At 37.7% G+C, this 24,640-nt stretch overlaps 1 protein-coding gene across 1 annotated transcript; it reads left to right on the top strand.

Moving 5' to 3' along the window:
* Window positions 1-5,185: 5,185 nt before the first annotated feature.
* LOC113652698 (protein arginine N-methyltransferase 8-B) lies at window positions 5,186-24,630 on the top strand. Its single transcript, XM_027161939.2, has 10 exons — window positions 5,186-5,961; window positions 11,141-11,380; window positions 11,983-12,138; window positions 15,037-15,100; window positions 15,980-16,122; window positions 16,197-16,284; window positions 17,743-17,858; window positions 20,336-20,486; window positions 23,019-23,140; window positions 23,236-24,630. Exons 1-10 carry the CDS (start codon window positions 5,893-5,895, stop codon window positions 23,317-23,319), a joined length of 1,233 nt encoding a protein of 410 aa, XP_027017740.1. The 5' UTR covers window positions 5,186-5,892; the 3' UTR covers window positions 23,320-24,630.
* The last annotated feature ends 10 nt before the right edge of the window (window positions 24,631-24,640 follow it).

The following is a 24,640-nucleotide window of genomic DNA, read 5'->3' as shown; positions in this document are numbered from 1 at the left end:
TTTCATGTTCTTCATCCCCGCAGTGCCGGGCTACCAGACACATTCACAAACACATTCACACTTTGCAACTTTGCATAATCAATGCACCCACCTGCATGTTTTGGAATAGTTGGAGTAAACCCAGAAATCCCAGACAGAGGAAGCCCATGTGAACATAAAGAGAGCACACCTAAACTCACACAGACAGCAGTAACCTAAACTTTATCAGAAGAGGACGACAACAACACTATCCACTGCATCACAATGTCACTGATACTACCATTAGTACAAATAGCAAAGATTTAATATCCACAGCAGGGGGCACGGTGGCTTAGTGGTTAGCACGTTCGCCTCACACCTCCAGGGTTGGGTGTTCAGTTTCCGGCCCGCCTTGTGTGTGTGGAGTTTGCATGTTCTCCCCGTGCCTCTGGGGTTTCCTCCGGGTACTCTGGTTTCCTCCCCCGGTCCAAAGACATGCATGGTAGGTTGATTGGCATGTCTGGAAAATTGTCCATGGTGTATGAGTGTGTGAGTGAATGAGAGTGTGTGTGTGCCCTGCGATGGGTTGGCACTCTGTCCAGGGTGTATCCTGCCTTGATGCCCAATGAAGCCTGAGATAGGCACAGGCTCCCCGTGACCCGAGAATAGTTCGGATAAGCGGTAGAAAATAAATGAATAAATTAATAATATCCACAGCTTAGGTACATGTAAGTTAGAAGCTTATATCTGACTTCTACAGACTGAGCACATATCAAGCTTAGCAGTTTAATCACACCCTATTTTCCTGTCAATCATCCATTTCGGATACCGTGACTGACAGCTCAATTGTTTTCTTCAGGTTCCACAGCTGGCTATGCTTAATTACCTTACAATTAACACGACTGATAAACAGATACAGGCGTGATCTGATTTACTAATTTGCAGAAAGAAAACCAGAATGGGTGACACTCTACTCAGTTTAATAAGACTACTTTAATGTCAGTATAGACATAATATTAATAACTCTATCAGTGTTTTTGAATGTCATTTGAAGGCATCAGTCAGTAATTCTTACATACAGTACACACTTTTGTACTACACATGACAAATGCAATTCAGCACTGTCTCTACACTCCGCTGGTTATATGAGGTTGAGAGCGTAGTAATGGCACTTTATTGAGTGGTTAACTTGTCCTTTTCTTGTCTTTTTCAAAGATGGAAAAAAGATCAGAAGTGCTTCTTCGAAATATGTAAAACAGGATGAATATGTTATCTGTCAAAATTGTAGCTCTATATGATGTATTGCATGGCGAGAACATGTTAATTATAAGACTGCTGAGATTATGTATTCAAAATTTGACCTATGCTAAAAGGGCATTGCGATAAAATAATACAGAATCCTGGGCATAACTGAAAAGTCTTCTTCCCCAACAACTGACCTTTTTGCAATTTAAACAGACTACAGTCTCTTCAAAAACAATGTACAGTAAAATTTGCATTTTATTGTACTGTATGTGCTGAGGACTGAACTGGTGCAGAAGGTCGAGTTGTTCAACAGGATCACAGCTCTCTGTTGTCTAAATGTAGTCCACCAAATTCCTCATTATTGTCTCTGGGTTCTTCAGGTTCCATCTATATAACAGAATTGTGTGTGTGTGTGTGTGTGTGTGTGTGTGTGTGTGTGTGTGTGTGTGTGTGTGTGTGTGTGTGTGTGTGTGTGTGTGTGTGTGTGTGTGTGTGTGTGTGTGTGTGTGTGATAGAGAATGAAGGGTCTAAACATTAATTCCTCTTGGTTGATGGCATCTGGTTTACTGATTCCTGCAGAGTTTATTCTCAATTTAAACAGACTTACTGGAGTAGGCTCAGAATCTACAACAATCCTGAAAAATAAAAAGCGGGTCAAACATTAATTTGAATTATTTGTCACATACACAATTATACACAGTAGGATACACTGAAATGCTTTTATGACTAGCTGCATCATAAAAAAGGGGATCTATGCAATAAAAATATATAAAAAAGAATAAAAATATACAAAGAAAAGAGTTTCAATAAAAAGTAGAATTTACTACAGTATACAGGAAAGAAGGCAAGATCTTATATGGAAAAATGTAAATATGAAAGTCACTCAGTAGTAGAAGAGCATGACTATATTTAATAAAGTGCAGATATACGTATTCAACAACTTATTATGAATGTGATCCCTTAGAATTGTCTTCTTTAGCACTCAGACTTCCAGCTGCGCATATGCTAAAGGGGAAAAGCCATCAGATGTTGGCCGGTGCATGCAATCCACACTTATGTTAGACATGATAGTGTAAACCAAGTCAAGCCATACTGAACCATGCTGCACTTTCTACTGTCTCTGTGCCTAGATATTTTTGTAACTTGTATGCTTCAGGTTGCTTGTGTACGACTCACCTGTCCAGTGGTGACTTCGTGACCGAGGAAGACATAATAAATAAATTCCTGATCCTCAATACGATCCTTCTGCAGCGTTTTAAATTGCTCAGAAGCAATTTGCTCAGCAGTAATAAAAGGCATATTGCAGTCAAGTCCTCTAGATATTAAAATCACATTTTAAGGATATTCACAGTACACAGCCTACTAATTAAACCAATATCTAACTATAGATTATCTAATGTACTTGTTACAATGAATAATGCAAGAGAAATGTCTATCAATTATAATTATATAATTATATAACAAATATATATTTATTATTTGACTATTTTGCTTTCTTTTTTAGTTACTCAAACAAAAGTAGTTCTTTTACTGTTCATTATACAAACTTTTTGTTATTTATAATCAATATTAAAGGCTTGATTTCTAAAAAAAACGCCACACAAACATGCAGAGAAATACATAATTCCATAGTTCTCTGGAGTCATACTGTATGTTTGGTTGTGTAGTATTCTTTGGTTATATAGGACTGTATAGAGCAGAGCAGTGTGGGTTTGTCACACACTATGTAGTCTGCAGAGAACACTATGCATCACTTGTCACTAACCTGCTAAATTATACAAGGATATAATGGGTGGGTGGAGAAGAGGACCGCTGTAGGCTGGTCTGGTCTGAAAATAACCTTCATGCTTTTGTATTTTAACTTTAGTATTAACAAGATATTTTATGCATAAAACACACTTAATGATTATCTCATACTTATTTAGAAGGCATGTCACATTTGAAGGTAAAGACAGCGAGAAAAGTGAGTCTTGCCATTCATAGAACATCAGACGGCAGAAATGATTTGCTAAAAATAGCATAAGACAGCACAGTCTCAGTCGTTCTCATCTAGATTAACAAAATGTGCCATTTGGTTCATGGGGTACATTTGGGGATTTGGGGATTTAGGCTTTAATAAATAAACATTTGTCTTGCTTCAACTCAGCTGTATATTATTATTATTATTATTATTATTATTATTATTATTATTATTATTATTATTATTATTATTATTGTTTGTTTGTTTGTTTGTTTTTTGTTTGTCTGTTTGTTTTTTATCACTTAAATGTACTTGTCATATAGTTATCATTATTATTCCACTTCTAATCCCCAATATTAACAAATCCACAACTAACCAAAAGAAAGGGATTCATCACAGAACACATTTATAATTTAATTTGTTTAAATTATAAAGGTTTCTGGAAAAATAAAAAAATAAAAAACTTTTTAAAATCCAAAATGTTTCTTGTTATAAAATCTAGACAACCTAATTTCACCCTATTGTACAAATGTTTTTTTAGACTTTATATCCCATCTCCCACTGTCAAATTCAATATGGAAACAGTGACATCCTGATAATGAATGTAGCCTACTATGTGGAAAACCTCATGTGGAAAAACTAGCAGTGATGGAACAGAGATTATGTTTAGCTCCCACCAAATGTTGGTCTCTCACCAAATGTTGAGCGTTATGGCTCAATTATAGACTAACTTCAAGCATAGCTATGATATACATATTTTCATATGTTCAGATGGCGAGATGAAAGCGGCTCTCATTGGCTCTGTGAGCTCTTCATCTATAGGAATCCAACTAATTTGTCCTTCAGGATTAAACCAGAAGGTAGATCACACACCAACATGCAGGTCTAAAACGAGATTTTCTTCAAGCATAGCTATGATATACATATTTGAGTTAGGGAAGAATACTTACAATACTTAAATTTTACCAGCCAAAGCCAGCTAGTTTTAGTAAAGTTTATTTTTTTCAGTGATCAGTGATAAGCAAGAGAGAAAAGGATGATAAACACATGCACAGAGAAAGAGTGAGTTAACACATTATTCATTCATTCATTCATTCATTCATATATCATCAATGATGGCTTTATCCTTGTCAAGGTTGTAATGAAAATGGTACCTATCAGAAGGACCCCTGGATGGGATGTGGTAGCTCAGTGGTTAAGGTGTCCGACTACTGATCGGAAGGTCATTGGTTTGAATTTGCCACTGCAGGACCCAGAGCAAGGCCCTTAACCCTCAATTGCTCAGGTGTATAAAAAGAAAATGTAAGTCACTCTGGATAAGAGTGTCTGCTAAATGCCGTAAATGTAAATACACCTTGCCAAATTCACATACTACATTTATTGATCCCAAGAGGAGATTTGAGTGTTCGAGCATTATACATGAAAGACAAAGCAAACATACACATAAAAAATAAGGAAAGAATACAATATTAAATATTAAACATAAACATACATGCATAGTATAGATATAAATAGTAAAACTATCTTTTCTTATATTGTGTGACTGGGTGTGTGAGTTTGTTTGTTTGTGCCCTGTGATAGACGAAAACCCTGACAAGGGTGTCCACTGCATTGTGAGTCCTTTGGGATAGACTCCAGGTTCCCCATTAACCTCTGTAGGATATGCAGTCCAGAAAAATGTGCTATACATTTGGCATTGTTATATTTAGTAAACTCACAAAACATTTTTTTTTATCCTAGTTACAGCCCTGAGATCATAGTTGCAGCCTAAATGGAGTAATCTTGGCACAGTGCTGCCCTATACATGAGATATAAGCTACTAGAAATGGGGATAGACACTTCTAGTCTGGTCTGGGTTTATGAGTAAAGTGTAACAGCTTTAATGTCATGTGTGTATGAGCAACAGTCAACTCCAATGAGAGGGGGAGAGAGAGAGAGAGAGAGAGAGAGAGAGAGAGAGAGAGAGAGAGAGAGAGAGAGAGAGAGAGAGAGAGCGCGTGCGCTCCGCACTCAGCTGTTCAGATGGCGAGATGAAAGCGGCTCTCATTGGCTCTCATTGGCTCCGTGAGCTCTTCATCTATAGGAATCCAACTAATTTGTCCTTCAGCATTAGACCAGAAGGTAGATCACACACCAACATGCAGGTCTAAAATGAGATTTTCTGCCTGAAAGCCTGTGCACTGTATCTTCGCGAGCTGGACATTTTTTTCCGTGAGCGAAACTTTCCGTTGTTCCACGCGGGGGAAAAATGTGACTCGGAAACGAAGTGCAATTCTTTTAAATCATTTTGAGATCAGGACAGACATCTGTTAGAAGAGGAGACATGAAGGGCATTGCGTATCTCCTGCTGAAACTTGTGCTTTCGTCCACATTGGGTTGCTTTACGCATGTAAAATGAAGCTTTGTGCACAATTCCACAGGAGGTCCTGGTTAATAGGCTGTACATGTGAATATCACTCGTGTGTACGAAGAAACACGTGACATGACTTAGTGCTGATTTCTATCAATTTAATGCTGCTTTCTGTAATTTTAACAAACATCCCAGTGGATATCTACTAACTTTTCCACTATGGAGACGAGAAAGGTTTGAGTTTTCAGGTGTGCGTTTTTTATTTTCACCTCATTTTTACTTCTAAAATTTCAGACGACTTTTTTCAGCTCCTGTCATTCATTCATCATATCAGAGCATCTTTCAGTTCGGTCTAGTTGAGCACATCCCGGTGGTCCTTATGGGAATAAAACACTCCAGCCGCTGTTTGCTCCTCAGGAGGAAAATGGCGGAACCGGACAGCCCTGAGGTTAGTGGTATAAACAGTGCACATGGACTAGGATCTTAAATCCGGATAATGATGTTTAATGGTGTTTTTGACTTGTATGCATGAGAAGGTAAAGACATTCCGGCTGTTTTGTATTGCGTTAAATGTTTTTTCCTTAATAAATAGTTTACTATCACACACTGATAACAAACTGCAGAAATGATATGCAGGTATGAATAAACAGCACGCGGCCGGTAAACATAGACAAATGTGGTTTTTAAAGGGTACACGTTCCTCTTTTATGTTATTTATATATGTTTAAAAATCCACATTGGTTTGTGAAAAGCTAAATATTATATATTATTGTGAGTGTTGTGCTAAAGCAGCGCTGAACATTTTTACCGTCTGGATTTCAGGAGTAGGAGCGCAAGCGCTGTCCTTGGTCCTGCACACACAGACACACTCACACACACAGACACACAGACACACACACACACACACACACACACACACACACACACACACACACACACACACACACACACACACACACACACACACACACACACTCTCTCTCTCTCTCTCTCTCTCTCTCTCTCTCTCTCTCTCTCTCTCACACACACACACACACACACACACACTCACACACACTCACACACGCTCACTCACACACACACACACACGCACACACACACACACACACACACACACACACACACACACACACACGTACGTTTGGCGTGCTATCCTTGGGAGGACCGCTGACATAATTGACATTGTTTGTTGTGGCTAATTAATGATTAATGCTATGCTACTAAATCTGCCCCTAATCTAAGCTCAAGAAACATTTGATGCAGATTTTGTTGTATGTATGTATGTATGTATGTATGTATGTATGTATGTATGTATGTATGTATGTATGTATTTATGTACGTATGTATGTGTTAAAGCATTTATACTCAACGGGCACAGACAAATGTTGCGGAAAGGTCAAACCTGTCAAATATTGTTTTCCCTGTGTAGAGATTTGGGCCCTATAAAAGTATAAAAAGTAAAATAATAAATGAATAAATCTTTTTTATTAACAAACAAAAATGTGCAATCAATCATCATGTGCAAAGCTCTCTTTATGGAAACATTCTATTGGCATTAATAGAAGAAGCCATACTTTATTTATTTCACATTTTTAGTATGTTCTCCATCAGAAGGTCTTCAAAGAAGAGGAATTTGTGTTCTAGGGTCTATCTGAAACCTAACACGTTGTGTTCTTTTACTAAATTCAAGAAAGAGAAAAAACACATAACCTGGTGAGGAAAAAAAAAATAGCTTTTTTTTTTTTAAAAAAAAACAAAACATTTTGTGTTTTAAAAAAAAAAAACACACATACAAAATGGCATTAATTAAATAAATAAATTATCATTAGTAAATCAATATTATATGAGGTAAAAAACAACAACACCTCAGGCCATGATGTTATTCATGCTTCAGGATGGTAAGTCTACTTTGGCCTGGAACACATCAGACCACCCAGTATTATTTTCCTCTAAGAGAAAAAACCTGTGTATTTTATTCCTTACATCTCACAGTCCTCAGTGAATTACCTCGATGAAGACTGGCCCTGTAAAACACTATAACAACCAATAGACATTGTTATCTTGTACCCAATTATCATTATTGAAGCGATGGTGAAGGGTTAATTATTGCCAGGTAACAACACTGTAGAGTGATGGCAAGTGAATCAATTATTTTTGCTCCTGTGTATTCCCATTTATAGATTTGAAAGTGCACTTTCGGTTCCAGGTGGTTCCCAAATGACCCAGAGTTCTAGAGTGTATTAATTGGAAAGCCAAGAGGTGGTGCGAGCATGCTCTCCCATTTCAGCTCAGTGACTGCCCTTGAAATCACTAAGAGGAAAGAAAAGAGAGAGAGAGAGAGAGAGAGAGAGAGAGAGAGAGAGAGAGAGAGAGAGAATTGTACTATTGCATAAAACAAGGAGTATTTCTAATCAGAACTGTAAAATTATCTGTAATCTGATTTGAGGATTATTGATAACCCGGAAGGTTGTGAGTTTGATTCCTACGTCCACTGAGCTGCCACTGCTGGGGCCCTGAGCAAGGCCCTTAACCCTTAATTGCTCAGTTGTATGAAAATGAGATAAAATGTAAGTCGCTCTGGATCTGCTAAATGTAAAAATATGTAAATGTAAATATCTAAATGTAAAAAAAATGTAAAAATAATGCTTAATTTTGACCTTAACCAATAATGCAGTCTGTTATGAATTTTCCTCTTGTGTTCTACTTGTGTAATTTTAGAGCCATAATTATTCTTTTAAGAAGTCTCTGCAAACATTTTCAGCATGTGGCTTGCCCTTGTTGGTATCTATATGCTATGAGGTATCTATATGATATGTGGGATCCTTTAGTATTTTTGTTTCACTCTCACATCCAAAATGAAATTTTTATGTGTAGTTTTGGCCATTGGCTTTTTTTTTTATTATTATTTGGACTAAAAATAGAGAGTGAAATGGGATTTGTTTTTTGTTGGCTGCAGAGTGAAGGACATTTGTGCCTCTCTCTTGCTGCTGTTAGATATTATCTTGGCAGATTGATGTTTCTTAAAGTAGCTGCTTACTGCTAATGTTTAAATCCTTTCACTGTGTGGGTCAGAGATATAGGAAATCTAGATGCCGCTTTAGCATCTGTTGCTAAAGCACTTTCATATATCAATGCCCCAGGCACATTAGCAGAGGTGAAAATCATTTGTAAACTAGTGCAAGTCTATAGAGAGATGCAGCTCTACCCTTGCCTGGAACAAAATTTGCTTTGTTACAGACGCCATAGCTTTCTGCATCTAGCAGGTGATAAAAATGGTAACCTACAGGGAGTGATGATAATTTAATTCAACCCAAGTGCTGGAAACTCACCTCACTAGTCTGTCGTTACACCTGCATAAATCTTAAAAACACAGCTTCTCCAAGGTTTCTCCTATGTGAAGCAATTCCATGTGTTCTCGCTTTGAAATGTCAACTATTCAATGCTGCCCATTGTGCTGGCATTTTCATTCGATTAAACTTAATGGGAACAATCTGGGAAGTCAAGTCTACCAAAAGGGCAGCACAAGAGAATTTTAGCCCAAAAGGTTTGGCTGGGCACACACACACACACACACACACGCACGCACACACACACGCGCACACACACACGCACGCACACACACACACACTCACACCCACACACACACACACCCACACACACACACACACACACACACACACACACACACCCCCCCCCCACACACACGCACAAACACGCACACACACAAACACACACACAGACAAGCACACAGACACGCACACACAAACACAAACACAAACACACACAAACACGCACACAGACACGCACACACAAACACAAACACGCACACACACACAAACACACACACACAAACACGCACACACACACACACACACACACGAACACACACACACACACACACAAACACACACGAACACACACGAACACACACACACACACACACACACACACACACACACACACACACACACACACACACACATACACAATATATATATTGTCTGTTGTCTTCAATCATGCCTTATGTTCAAGCCACATCTGAGAAATGAGGCAGAATATCAGTGAAGCAGTGGATAATGAATGTACCTATTCCGTTTTCATGTAGAAACCTACACCAGAGAGTCTTTCTTTAAGAGATATACCAAAGTAAAACACCATTAGGAAGCCTAGAGAGTCTAAACAACTAAAGAACAATATTTTTTAATTATCTGCACAACATAGGTAATGATTTTGAGCAATATCCCAACCAGATTTTTTGTTGCTTTTGTTGCTTACACAAATCTGAGAGAGCTAATGCCTCAACATAATGGCTACATTTGGTTCCAAATCATTGCCCTTATCATCATTGTATTATAATAACAGCTATGCTGAAAGGGCTATTGATGCTAAAATGATCCATTGGATGCATTTTGATTAAACTTGCACTGTACAGAATACTAATGAATTTTCAGCAAGAACAGCATATAATATGATCAATGAAGACTCACAAAAGATTTACACCTAAACAAACTCTTTCCTTAGTAGATCCCTGAGATTATACAGTATGTGTATGTAATAGCTGCTGCTATAAACATAAAGCCTGGCCAGGAGTTTTATTCACAATCTTTGTGTATTGAACATCCTATAAATTGTTTGCATTTACTTGTACCACTGTATACTATAATGATATGTAATCCCACTATTTGGTGGCACCCAGAAGAGGATGACTCCCATTTAAGTCAGGTTCCTTCAAGGGTTTCTTCCTTATTTTGTGTCAGAGTGTTTTTCCTTGTCATTCTCACCTCATCAGGGATCATTGGCCTATTAGGGATCTAAGTCTACTGCTGGATTTTTGTAAAGCTGCTTTGTCGCAAGGTATATCGATAAAAAAAAAACACTTTACGAATAAAATAGAATTCAACTGATTTGTCTTCATTTTCTAAAAAAGGTTTTTGAAATATTCAAGATATATTGCAAAGTTTTTCTCATTTGAGAACAACACTCCACAGTAATATATGACCGAGCTTTTAATGAATGTTGAGAACACGGTGCTTTGGCAGATGTGTACAATATATTTATTTTTAATTAGTTTACACCACATCACTGGTAATGGATCTAGCACTGGTCTTGGTTGCATTCTGACTGCTTTAAAGCAATGTGTTGTTAAGTCAGCTATATTGCCAGTGAGAGCCCCATTGTCTCTTGCACTCTCTCACTTTCTCACTGTAGGTAGTGAATTTGTTAATCAGAGCAAGAGAGGCTCACCGTAGGTGCCACTCCTTTTACCGTCTGCTTTCTTTCCGGCCCTGACCCTCCTGTTAGTGCATTCAAACACTCTCCCACTGTCTCCCAGAGCCTGCACTGAGATGCTAGACGGCCTGCATGTGGAGGAGGATTATTTTATTTTAGGAAATATTATATATCTGCACTCATAGAAACTGTCTGAAAAGCAGTGAATTTGCAGTGGTGGTATAGATTGTGGTGGTAGGTTAAAAACTAGCGCCTTAGGACATTACAAATGGGTCATGAAAGATGACTCTTTGGTGCCTTGTCTAAATATAGCTCATGAGTATCACAGTAATCTTTCTTCTTTCTTTTTGTCTTTTTCTGTCGGTCTGTCTATTGTTCTTTCCTGTTGCCTTTAACAGCAGCAGCCCCTCAGCTCAGCACCATCTCACTCAGTGCAACCTTCTCCATTGCCTAAACCAGTGCCCTCAGTTAATCGTACTGCACGGCCCACACACCCCTCACACAACCCACACACTCCTCATGCAGCATCCCTGTCCAACTGCCCAGGCAGAGGCAAGATGGCTAAGTTCCTCAATCCAGAAGAGATGACCTCCAGAGACTACTACTTTGACTCCTATGCTCACTTTGGCATCCATGAGGTAGACTGAGCTCTGTACAAGTCTAAAAATTCACCTAGGTTGTATGTAGATGCTTTCAAATGTCATTATAATCCCAGTTTAGGTATAATCATTTAGACATTTAGACTAAAAAAAATGGTATATCCATAATATACAGTTATATTCTGTTCTAAATTTGAAACAAATGCCAGAAATCTCATTCTCAAATGTCATGAAAGAAACTGTTGTTTTGAAGCGGAATAAAACCATGCTGGGAAGAGTCGCAATTTCTGTGACATTTAGAAGATAACTACATGCCCATATTTCTGTTATTTCCCCAGTGCCAATAGTAAAAATATCAAAAAGACATACTGCTGACACTTTGCTATAATGTCCACAGATAAGTAAAGACTTAGTACTCAACTAATGCTTTTAGAACGATGAATAAATGCATGCACAACTCCTTGAGAAATAATGAAGTGTATACAATAATTTATTATTAACATGAATAAAATATTAAAACCTAACTTACTGTAAAGTGTTACCTATAGAGTTCATGCACTAATGTAATTACTAGATGCTTAGTATTCGATCAGTTAAGGCTTACATGTGTTTGCTTATTGTTTTTATTGTCTTTATCGTAGGAAATGCTGAAGGATGAGGTCAGGACACTGACCTACAGGAACTCCATGTACCACAACAAACATGTCTTCAAGGACAAAATTGTGCTCGATGTAGGGAGTGGTACTGGCATCCTGTCCATGTTTGCTGCCAAGGCCGGTGCCAAGCATGTGTATGGGGTAAGAAGGCTGAATCTGCAGGGTGTTACTGTGCTAAAGCTTGATTACCAAAATAGCATCATGGATGGCTGCTCTTCTCTGGAGAATGAGATTAGTACTTCTGCTACTGTACCAGACCTCTCACACTTCATCGGAAGGTTCAAATGTACCTGACAGTTCCAGCTCTTATTATGTCATTGTCAGCAGAGATGACTTTCCTCTGGGTCTATGCCATGTGCAAGCTGTGACTGAGTTCATCTGATTTGTACCTAGCTGCTCTGAAGTAGCTATTCTGGGGTAATCAGAATCTCCCTCGAGGGCTGTATAAGTGCTAAATGCCAAAGAGTTAAGGGCTATCATGTGTTGGTGTTCACTGATAGGAATGTCTGTACCTGAAGGATGAACCTGTGGGCTCACTCAAATATGAGATATTAATGTCCAAGACATTGAAGAAATGAGATTTGTATACTGCAGTAATCTGCATGTGTCATTTCCAATCTGCATCAAACTTTCTGAGAACAGGGACTATTGCAAGAGATTTTTTACCTTTTACCTCGAAAACAGCTACATCAGCATTTTGTGAAATGCAGAAACTGACATCGTAATTAGGGTGTATATGTATATACAGTATCTAAGTTGTAAATGTGGCAATGCAGAGAGAATAGGGAGAGTGAGAAAGAGTTAGGTGATGGAGGAAAACTTTCAACAAGCTTTTACATCCACAATCAGACAGAAATCAGAGGGAGTGGCACATTGTCATGATTAAGTCCCAGAGTGACTATGCTTTCTTCTGATAATGTGTCAAAAACCTCTCCTCTTTAGTGGAGAGTGGTGTGCTGGGTGAGACAGAAGCCTTTTGCAGATCAGCTATCAGCTATAGTTCAGCTTGCTTTTTCCTGCATTATGTATTTTCTCTCTCTAAGAGCAAGTCATCACACTCTCTGTGCATGGGAAATGTAAAGTGGATGGGGACGGCTACTGCAGACACCAAGGGTACAATGAGAAAGCTAAATTTCTCCCTTCTCGCTATCCAACTTTCTTTCCCATGATAATGCTGATAATAGCCTAGATGCAGCGTTCTCATTAATGCCCTTTCCCCCACAATGTACCTCAGTCCTTTGAGCGTGAAGTCCGTCACTGTTAAATCCTGAGGAGAGTTCTCATGGCCTGCTCTAATGAGCACAGGGGAACTTGGGTGGAATAAGTGAAAAGAGGTTAAGGAGAGTACATACAACCTTGTGTGCTTGGGTGTTTTTATATCTACACTATATCACACTGGCCTTTTCTACCTGTGAATGAGAGAAAAAACAAGGAGCATAAACAAAGGAATAACCAAGGAAGATGGTGGCATGGTGGTGCAGCATGTAGCAATGTTGCCTTCAGTTATAGAGCCCCTGACTTGGAATGGAGCTCGGGTTACTGTCTGTGCGGAGTTAGCTTGTTCTTCCTGTACTGTATGTGTGTGGGTTTCCTCTGGGTTTGCTGATTTCCTATCACGCCGCAAAAACATGCTATTAGATTGACTGGCTACTCTAAGTTTCTCCTCAGTATGTGCATGATGCCCTAAGATAGATGGATTCCCTTCTCATGCCCAGGGTTCCCAGGAGAATAACCCTGACCTGGTTAATACTGTATTCTCTGGTTCTTTCGATAACAGTTATTATATCGTGTCAGCTGTTGATTACTTCCACCAGAAATAGCTCCTGCATCCCAAGCAACAAATGGCCTCAAATGGCAAACTATCCAGAGTCTGCCCTTAAACCAGCTTCATGCATCTTGATCCTACTTTATGTTTCTCCAGACTTCAACACAGTTAATGTAATATGCATTTCTTAAGCCTCACTAATGCTGGAATTATTGGTTTAGAATGGTAGAACTGTTTGTCGATCCTGCAGTGCCTTGTAGGTGCTCTATACAGGTTTTCCACTGGTATTACTCAAGCCTCGGTACACGGTCCTCTTCTTCTTTCCGATCTCTACTTACTTGCTTATTTATGTGACTCTTCAATCACAACAGGTCTGGCAGATGTTTTATTATGGGTGAAATATTAGAAGCTAAATCTTAGCAATATTGTAGCATCTGTTCTACACAAGTGTGTAGTGTTAAACGAGTTATCGCTATTTGTAACTATTGCAAACATGACTCCATTGACATTTCTCCTCATGGTGTTTGTTTATCCATGACATATCTCGACTTAACTACTAAAACTTGCACCTAGCTGGTCCTCTTTCATTCGGCTACGAATCTAGCTATGGATAACCATCTTCCACCTCATGGTAATGGGTCCATTCAGGAACTTACTTCAAGCTAACTTTAAACCATAACTATGGCTTGATTCAACTCAATGCCCTTTAAGGCACTAGGAAGGCAAGTATTAATACTCTTTTCTGTAGTGCTGGTCCCGATATGCAATCTTTAATAAGGAATCACCAAGCAGTGATGACGCAATTCAGATATGCATTCTTTATACAGTATACACTCTCATAAACAAAGTTAACAATCTGGAATTGTACCATCGATGGTATGCCTTTTGAACCTTTGGTACAATCTTTCACTTTGTAGGTATATGTGGTGTACCTTTTAAAAGCATGTCATGGTCTACTGTTCAGGCTTATGTATAATTATGTACCTAAAATTATTTTAATGGTTACGACGATTCTCATTATTGGTACAAAACCTGGCCCATTAACGATATCACCAGATTAGAACAGATTAGTTTGATTCATGTCTAAGAGTGTATCAACACCAATACCTAAACCTCTTGTTATATTTAGACCCAGGCTGATCTAGAGTATCAGTAGTTGTTTTGTATTATAGTAGCAGAAGTACTTCAGTATGTTAATCTGGATGAGATCACCTGATAATTGACATAAAGCAAAATGAAATGATGCTCTAAGGGTGATGATCTTGTCATTTCAGATCGAATGCTCAAGCATATCAGAGTACTCGGAGAAAATCATCAAAGCCAATCATCTGGACAGTGGTAAGGGCTCTTGCAAACAGAATGAGCCTTCTGCAAAATTACAACCATGTCAAAGATGACCAATCATTTGTGCAAATAAATCTTTGCAAATCTCTGTGCTGTTATACAAGAGTTTAGCTTTTTACCAAATTCAAGTCCTGGAGCAGAGCTGCATTCCGGCAGGACAGCCGGTGAAGGGTATCGGATGTTTCAGGTTTCTTGCTGACTGCTGCTCTGAACAAAACAGATTCAATAACTCCCCAAGGAAGCTGATCGAAAGCTGAGCTGTAAAAACTGCCACTTTTTGAATAGAGTGACCCTGCTCATATGCCAAACACACACACACACACACACACACACACACACACACACACACACACACACACACACACACACACACACACACACACACTCACACACATTTTACAATCCTTTTGAGGACCTTTCACAAACAGAATTATTAATGCAGTTAGTTAATTGTATGCAGGTATATAAATGTAAACATAACCTTAGCTTCAGTAACACCAATGAAACGTTTTGGCATAGATTAGATTAGATTAGATTAGATTAGATTAGATAGATAGATAGATAGATAGATAGATAGATAGATAGATAGATAGATAGATAGATAGATAGATAGATAGATAGATAGATAGATAGATGGATGGATGGATGGATGGATGGATGGATGGATGGATGGATGGATGGATGGATGGATGAACAGTTTGCCTCATAGAGAGCAGACATTTGGTCTACACCAAGATAGAAAAACATGCCCACACACACTCAAGCTGTTCTGCAAAAATGAGATCATCTGTTTGTTGAGACACTGAATAGAGACTCATATTTGTCCAGGAATTTTGTGTGGGTTGTGGGTATATCTCATGTTGTATATTTCAGTTATCACCATCTTTAAAGGGAAGGTAGAGGAGACAGAGCTGCCAGTGGACAAGGTGGACATCATTATTTCAGAGTGGATGGGCTACTGCCTTTTCTATGAGTCCATGCTCAATACTGTCATCTATGCCAGAGACAAGTGGCTGGTAAGTGTGTGTGTGTTTGTGTGTAAAAGAGAGAGAGAGAGCTTTCAGTGTAAGTCTCTATGCTGTCTTGACAGAAACCTGGTGGCCTGATGTTTCCAGACCGAGCTGCTCTCTATGTTGTGGCCATTGAGGACAGGCAGTACAAGGACTTCAAGATTCACTGTGAGTGCATACACACACCCACACACTGAGGTACTGTGCAAGAGAAAGATAGAGACAGCACTGTAAAGCAGAGAGTACAGGCTTGTGTGTGCAACACATTTGACACAACTTTATTCCACAGTCACACCGCTGCAGGGTGTGTGATAATAAGTAATCCAGTAAAGTCAACACATATTATATTTGAGTGGCATTGCTCTGTAAAGCTGAAGCCCTGGGCAAGCTTGTTCTCCACAACCTACACTTATCCTCATACTCATCCTGTAATAGAATCAGAGTTAAAATCTTTTTTTTATAAGAATTGAGACAAGGAGGGAAAAAAACAACATAGAGCCTTGTGCTTGAGCTGTTTTTGTCACTGGGGAATTACATGACAAGATATGTTGTGATTTTTATTGTTGGGCTGAAATCATGTTTTTTTAATGTTTAAATAATTCTGAAGGAAACCATTTGAGTCAGCAGTCTGGCTTCAATGTGGAAATGATGACCTCTGTTTTTTTAAATGAAAACTCCCTGGAAAACATGAGTGATATCACAAAATATCATGTTTTCTACGTTCAGAAGTAAGTACAGTCAGTCTGCTTAAAGTTGTTCAATAGCTGGCGAGCTAAGTGTGCTTTTCTCACATTTTAATCAAATTGTTGGAAAGCTATGTGACCTAAATCCAGTATAATCAATTCAGTTTACTTAATTCAAATACCATCTGTCCCATATGCTACCAAACTTCAAATCATGAATGTTCAAAACAGACGAGATCTGCTATTTATGACAATTAACAAATGCCTCAAATCTATAAATGATCTGATTACAAAACTTTATTACATTTTCCCGGGCAGCCACAAGGATTTGTGCACCCATTTTTTTTTTTACCAGTAAATGCCAATCATTTACAACCTTCTTCAAAATGTAGGCACTTCTCTACCTGCTTATAATTTTGACGCTGCTGCATTTTTCTGTGAAGACACCGAACCAAGTTATTTATTCTACACAGAAAAATGTGAGCTTCAATACAGATTTTGACTGATATGAGGTCAGAGCATCTCACATAGAAACTAGAACAAAAATAAGACCAGAGTGACACACAGGTTATTGTGCACATTTTTAGATATGAACTGGGCAGGTATGTCAAGAATCTGATGATGGTCTTAAAATTGAAACCGAAATGCCTCCAAGATTATATATAGCTCTGTCTATATATGCATTCTCTCCTGGGAACGTTTTGGCTTGATGGTGATTGTGGGAAGACCTGAACTGTCTTGCAAACATAGTAATTTTATACAATTTTCTGTCGCTGATAATGACAGAACTATTAAACCAAGACTGGAACTTGACAGGAAAGAAAACAAAGTGCTTTATCAATATGAAATTTGTATATCTGTGTGTGTGTGTGTGTGTGTGTGTGTGTGTGTGTGTGTGTGTGTGTGTGTGTGTGTGTGTGTGTGTGTGTGTGTGTGTGTACAGGGTGGGAAAATGTCTATGGCTTTGACATGACCTGCATCCGAAATGTAGCAATGAAAGAGCCACTGGTTGATATAGTGGACCCAAAGCAAGTGGTGACCAACGCGTGCCTCATCAAAGTAAGCAATCTTTCCGCTTTTCCTCCACATGCACTTTTGTTTACGTGTGTATATGTGTGTACACGTGTGAGGTACACATGTACAGACACCACTCCTAATCATTTCTTTAAATCATCACTTGCATTCTGTTTGTGATGTTTGTGTGTTTTTGGTTTGGAGTTAGAACAATGTTTAGTTTGTGATAATTGACCATGAAAAGATCTGCTGTATAGACTTTTGGCTGCTCTTTAGTTCACTAATGAGGTATGGCTGTTGTTTAATGACTCATAGAAATGAAATCTCATTTCACATTGATGTGCTGGATAATGGACTGGAAGATTATGATCAGGTTCATTTGGACGCATGCAGGGTGGCCTCACAAGGATGGTAATACATATGCTAGTGTATGTAAATAAATATAATAAAATATAACTTTTCGTCCTGTTTTCTGTTGTTACACTTTATCAGACACAGAATCAACATTAAATCCAGATAAGCAAATAACATGACTGAATAGCAAATACAGTTACCTTATAATGCTTAACCACAGATCATTAGTTTACGGCTCTAAGACAATTCAGTGTGGTTTTGTGATGCTGTAATGATTTTGTTTTATAGTGGCACTGTAAATTACCACTTATTATTAACCCCATGGACCCTGAAGAGATAAGACATTTGACACAGTGTAAAAGATCACATATTTCTCTGTCAACTCTTTACACAATGGATTTTGAACAACCCAGGCCATCAGTTCACTACGCAGAGGGTAAATAAAATGAAAAATCTGTGAAGTGAAAAGTCACTTTTTCCCACAAAATTCGGGAAAACGGTTTCCATCGGGGCATTTGATTGGGTATCAACAATGAACAGGGAAACTTTTCAAGGACTCCGCATTGCTGAAGCTTAAACACCCTTTGCCTTAATCAGTGAGCCACTATTGTTCCAGAGTGTTGTTTTATGTTCTATAAATTGAGTCCATTAATATTTACTGAGAAAATGGACACTGTAAGCGAGACCGAGAGTCCTTATAACCGAGACTCCTCACATTAATGACAAAGAACTTTACCACTTTATCAGTAAACATCATTTGTTAAGCAACATCCAAGCAGTTTCCAAATGTTAATAAATGTTCTAATTATTCTCATATTACATGGAGCATTCACAAGATGAGTTTGTTAACTATTTAAAAAAACAATAACACAGAACATGCATATTGAGATATCATTGTGAGATATCATTGTGTTACTTAGACACACAAACACTTTTGTATACACAGTGGTAGATTTTTAGGAATCTAGGTTTTCAGTGTATAAAAGTAAATAAAGAAGACTGGAACCATCTTCTTTTTTGATCAGGATTAAATCCTTCTTCTGTAAGAGATGTTTGTACTACCGTGCGGTAATTCAAGTGATGAGTGATGATGTTTGTCTGATAAACATGCTGTGCTCCTTTGAGAGGAATGCAGTAGAGAGATGCGTGTTGTCTTTTTGCTTCTCTCTCATACTGTAATCTGAGTTTTGATGTTTGGTTTATCTCAATTGCCCCTAATGCCTCCTAAGAGCCCAGCGAGAGCACATAAACGTGATTACCACGACATTACTATGTCTGCAGTCTGCTGCTAATAAAGCTTAATAATAAACTACATATACTGTATAGTATAGTAGACAAAATATAAAAAGATAATTAAAGCTTTTATTCTTTCTTTTATCTCTGATATTTTTGTAAGGTCGTATAAAAATCAAGAAATTAATCACATCATGGTGTGTTTATATAAAAAATTATAGTGTTATTTGAATGAAATGTTATATTTCGATCACAAATGAACAGGGAATATTAATGGGGGAAGTTGTGGCCTAATAGTTAGAGAGTTTGACTCCTAACCCTAAGGTTGTGGGTTCGAGTCTCGGGCCGGCCACGACTGAGGTGCCCTTGAGCAAGGCACCGATCCCCACCCCAACTGCTCCCCAGGTGCCGCAGCATAAATGGCTGCCCACTGCTCCTGGTGTGTGTTCACTACTGTGTGTGTGTGCACTTTGGATGGGTTAAATGCAGAGAACAAATTCTGAGTATGGGTCACTGTACTTACTGTAACCGTATGTCATGTCACTTTGTATGTCATACTTTTTTGATCTGTTTCTACTTATATTCATTGTTGTGGAATTTGTCCATGTTACATTTTTTTAATGGTCTCACTTTTATTTTTAACAGTTATACCTTTCCTTTAGTTAAATAACAACACACCAACAACACGTGTTATTCATGCACTTAAATTGAGACATCCATGTCCACATTTCCTTGAGTTAGATGGTCCTATAGAAATGATAACATTAAAATGAGTGCATAAACCTGGGATTTGCCTTGCAGGATATCCTCATACACTGATTATGTATCAGAGGTATTACTTTTTTTGTAAATGATTGTTCATCACCAGATAAAAGCTAAATAATTATTATGTTTTAATTAGTTTTAATTAACAAAGCCTGTTTTGTCTACTTCAGGAGGTGGATATCTACACCGTGCAGCCAGAGGACCTGTCCTTCACCTCAGCCGTCTGCCTGCAGATCCAGAGGAACGACTATATCCATGCACTTGTCACCTACTTTAAAATCGAGTTCACAAAGTGTCACAAGAAGACCGGCTTCTCCACAGGTTAGGTTCCTGTAAACCTGCCTAAATGCAGTGCTTCATTTTTGTCCACATTCACACAGAATTAACCCTTTATTTTGTTATTGAAACCGAGCATCGAATTCAAGATAATTCTCACTCGAAAGAGTGTCAGTTGAGATGGAGATATAAGTGTATGTCTAGAATAGATATTTTCTTTTCTATTGTATTTTACACAGAGTGTACAGTGAATATTCCATTGGATTGCCAGTATGTTTAAAGAAATAATTTCACTTATGATTAAACCAGGAACTAAACCTAAATGCATCATGATATCTCAAACTGCTCTTTAATTCATTTACAAGAGAACTGATTGAACATAACCTGAACGAGGTCAAATGATTTTTTTAATGAGTAGAGACTGCCCTCTTGTGGTTATACTAATATCATCAAAAAATCAAAAGATCATTTCACCAAAATATTATTAAACCATTATACTAAATGATAACACTATTAAATGTCTTGCATATGTAAAGACAATGCTATTGAGTTATACTGTTACATAACCATTGTTAGCAGTTTACAGAAGTCAGGGATATAAACAAAAATTAGGCAATTTCTCTTCTGAAATCTATCATTTAAGTACACAATTACAGAATCTAGCTCATATGCTGGTATGAACAATTTGTCTGCAAACTGACCACGCAAACTACTACGGAGTCGATATTACCTGGGTGGTGAACTATCCACACAGCAGTTGAGAGTTTAGTTTAGTACTATATATTCTTAATGGCTAAATTCTTAGACACATTTAGACACTGTACATTGCTGGACCACCTTCTATGTATACAGTTATAAGCTAAATCTTCTTACATGTGCAGTGGATGTTACTTTTCATCAGTGTCACTGGACTCAACATGTTTCTTTTTATAAAGAATATAATTTTATAGTTTATAGTATTTTATATCCTAGTTTATATTGGACTGTTTCACAAGCAATCTGTAAAATATTGTTATATATAACCGTGTTGTACGAAGACTGACCGAGAACGTTCCAAACTAATACAGACTTAATGGCATTTTATAGTGTCTCATAGCGACTGTGTGACTTCGTGTTAAAGGTCACGACAGGTGTTAAAACACCACCCATTGCAGTTAGGAACGCTGAAATAGGTTTAAAAATGATTTGATTAAATAAATAAGTAAAAACAACGCCGCTTTACTGTATACGCTTGTCCTGTCAGCACAAATATTAACATGTGAGCATCACTTCAGTGTTGACAATGAGATCCACTGCTTAAATGAGAGCTCTTCAGCAGTGGAATACTCTTCTGTATTAGAGTATATTATGTACTTTTTGGATGGGATAATATTTCAGGAGGTGTCTTTAAATAATATTATTCCCACTGAAGAAATCTTTATTTTCTTTAAAATTGATCTTTATTATAAACACTTGATTTTAACATCTGTGGCTGTGTTGATAAGCGTCAGTGTGTCACATGATCATAAAATGTATGAAGGCTATACTGTACCTCTTCTAGGAGCATGTCTAAATTCACCAGGAACATGGCTTCTCCTTTTTTCATCAATGTCAGCAATATTTTCTTATTCCTACTATGTATTAGACTCAATAGATTAAAATAAAATCCACGAAAATCCTCTTTTCTCAAATTATATTATAGAATCTGTACCAGCATGTTGGGTTTGGATGGGATATGTATTATCTGGTGTGATTTTTACATTCTCAGTCTCTAAAAATGAAAGACATGCCGGATTGAGATAGAACTAAAATCCTACAGTAGAGTATGTGTATTCTTATAACAATTCCCTTATTTCCTAATTGTAATTCTAACCCAGTCTGAATAGGGCTTTAGACTACCATATATTTTGCTGTCAGATGTAATGTTTCTTTTCCTTCCTGGATGTTTAAATGTCACATAAATTTGAAATTGAACTCATGCAATTGAAATGAAAACGGTTATGTAATTATAGAACTTGCAGCAAAATCAATACCTTACCCTTAAAACAAATGCATCGTAGGTAAAATGAGCAGATTTACAGTATATTTATCAGACAGCTGATAATAATGTGTATATACGATATGCTGCATTAGAACCATTTTGTTTTGTCTTCAAATTCCATCAAACATTTTTCATATTCAGTTTAAAATATTGATGTGCTATAAAGGATGCACTAACACTCTCCATGCAGCTGGTATGAGACAAACTGAACCCTGGGAAGAGCTTATTATAGCTCTTTTGACCTTTACCACATTATCAATTAGAATTTTAGCATTCTGGTGCTATGGCCTGGGACAAGTTCCTTAAAATTGTCCAGGGGCAAAAAGCAGAGATAACTGTTTACAAAGGAATACACACACACACACACACACACACACACACACACACACACACACACACACACACACACACACACACACACAAAGCCATTTTAATAAGGTTGCACATCCTAAGAGATATTTAGCTTTGTTAAAATTGCTGCCAGAAATGTTTTAATTTTCAGGGTTTGATGTTTTTTTTTTGTCTGCTTTTGTTTGTTTGGTTGTTTTGTTTTGTAGCACCAGATTCTCCCTACACACATTGGAAGCAGACCGTTTTTTACCTCGAGGAGTATCTGACTGTGAAGAAGGGAGAAGAGATTGTAGGCACCATCACCATGAGGCCCAATGAAAGTAATGCAGTGAGTATGAATAACAGCTTTCTTATCATCATTCCAAGAAATAACCAATATCCCAAAACTATCTTTCTTTATTCTCTTTTTCTGTCTTCCTACAGCGTGATCTGGAGTTCACGTTTGAGCTGGATTTTAAAGGTCAGCTATGTGAAGTTGACATCTCTCATGACTATAAGATGCGCTAAGCATCCAGAAGGGGGCGATAAAGTGCCCATGTACCACCATGGTGTCCAAGGAAGTGGCACTTCCCTACCCATAGTGCCAGAGACCAGGCACAGAGGCTGAGTGCGTAATGCCCTAGGCCACGACTCTGCTCATCTTTGAGAGATGTGCTAATATTTCTGGAGCTGAGTGCCTCTCTGAGCAATAGCAGCCTTGCCATGGCCAATAACAGCGTGCACTAGTCCAACATTTCTAAGACTGTTCAACAAGGCAACTTTGAATGTACTGCTAATTAAGCTCAAGAATGTTACAATTCTCATGAATGTGAAGAGTCAGTTTACAGTTTTCTTTGGTAAAGAGTCAATTTTGGTTCTAGTGAGAGTCTAATGGCAAAGAGATTATTTTTTAGCTGTATTTTAGGTTGTGGTGTAAAGTCAAGACAGTATATTAGACCATTTTACTATAAGCACTAATCTACTGCACTACAATAAAGTATTTTACAAGAATTAGATGTGCAATCCAGCAGCACACATTTAAGGATTTATTTTTTATAGTATTGTTCAAGAAAATTGACTACAATAGCTGTTGAAGGCATTTAGGTGAATAAGAAATAATTATAGCACATTGTTTTTTTTTTCTTTTTGTTGTGTTTCTGCAAAATGTAGTGAGTGTGAAAGCGTCTTGTTCCTCGGTGTCAGTATTTGTGTTATAATGCAAATATATAGTTACATATCCAGCTATATCTACCAACAGATCAGGGAATGAAAAGAACGACAGATAGAGGATGAGACGTGGGGTAATGCAGGACTCTTTCAGTACAGCAGGATGCATGTGTGGGTGTATGTGTGTATTCACCTGTGCTCTTACTGAACTCATCACCGAGGTACCTCCTGACCTTCTGTCCTGCTTTAATCCAAAGATATTCTGTTTCAAATGACATGGTAATTAACTGACATTGACTATATTCACGTTCACCAAAAATCTGGTATGGTAAATATAACGTCTTCAAACATTCTGATCTGATTAAAGAGGGGGAAAAAAGTCTTAAATAATGTTTAAAAAGAGTTATAGATGTAAGAAAGCATATGTTAAGAAAAAACAAAACAAAACTGAAGTTTAGGAATATCTGTTATAGGAATACCACCCTAGTGAAGTCAATCGTATGTAATGTATACAAAAAAAATAGAAAAATAAATGAATAAATAAATATTCATATAGTTTATTAGCTATTTTTAAGTGTTTTTTTTCCAGAAAAATTACAGCTCATGCATGTTTAAATAAACTAAACTGTTTAATTTGACTATGAACAATACTATTATTGTTCAACCTTTTTTACAGGAAGTT

The sequence above is a fragment of the Tachysurus fulvidraco genome, chromosome 13, assembly GCF_022655615.1.
Source record: "Tachysurus fulvidraco isolate hzauxx_2018 chromosome 13, HZAU_PFXX_2.0, whole genome shotgun sequence".
Taxonomy (NCBI): Eukaryota; Metazoa; Chordata; class Actinopteri; order Siluriformes; family Bagridae; genus Tachysurus; species Tachysurus fulvidraco.
Note: the sequence above shows the minus strand (reverse complement) of the source record. Positions and strands in the feature narration are given on the sequence as shown.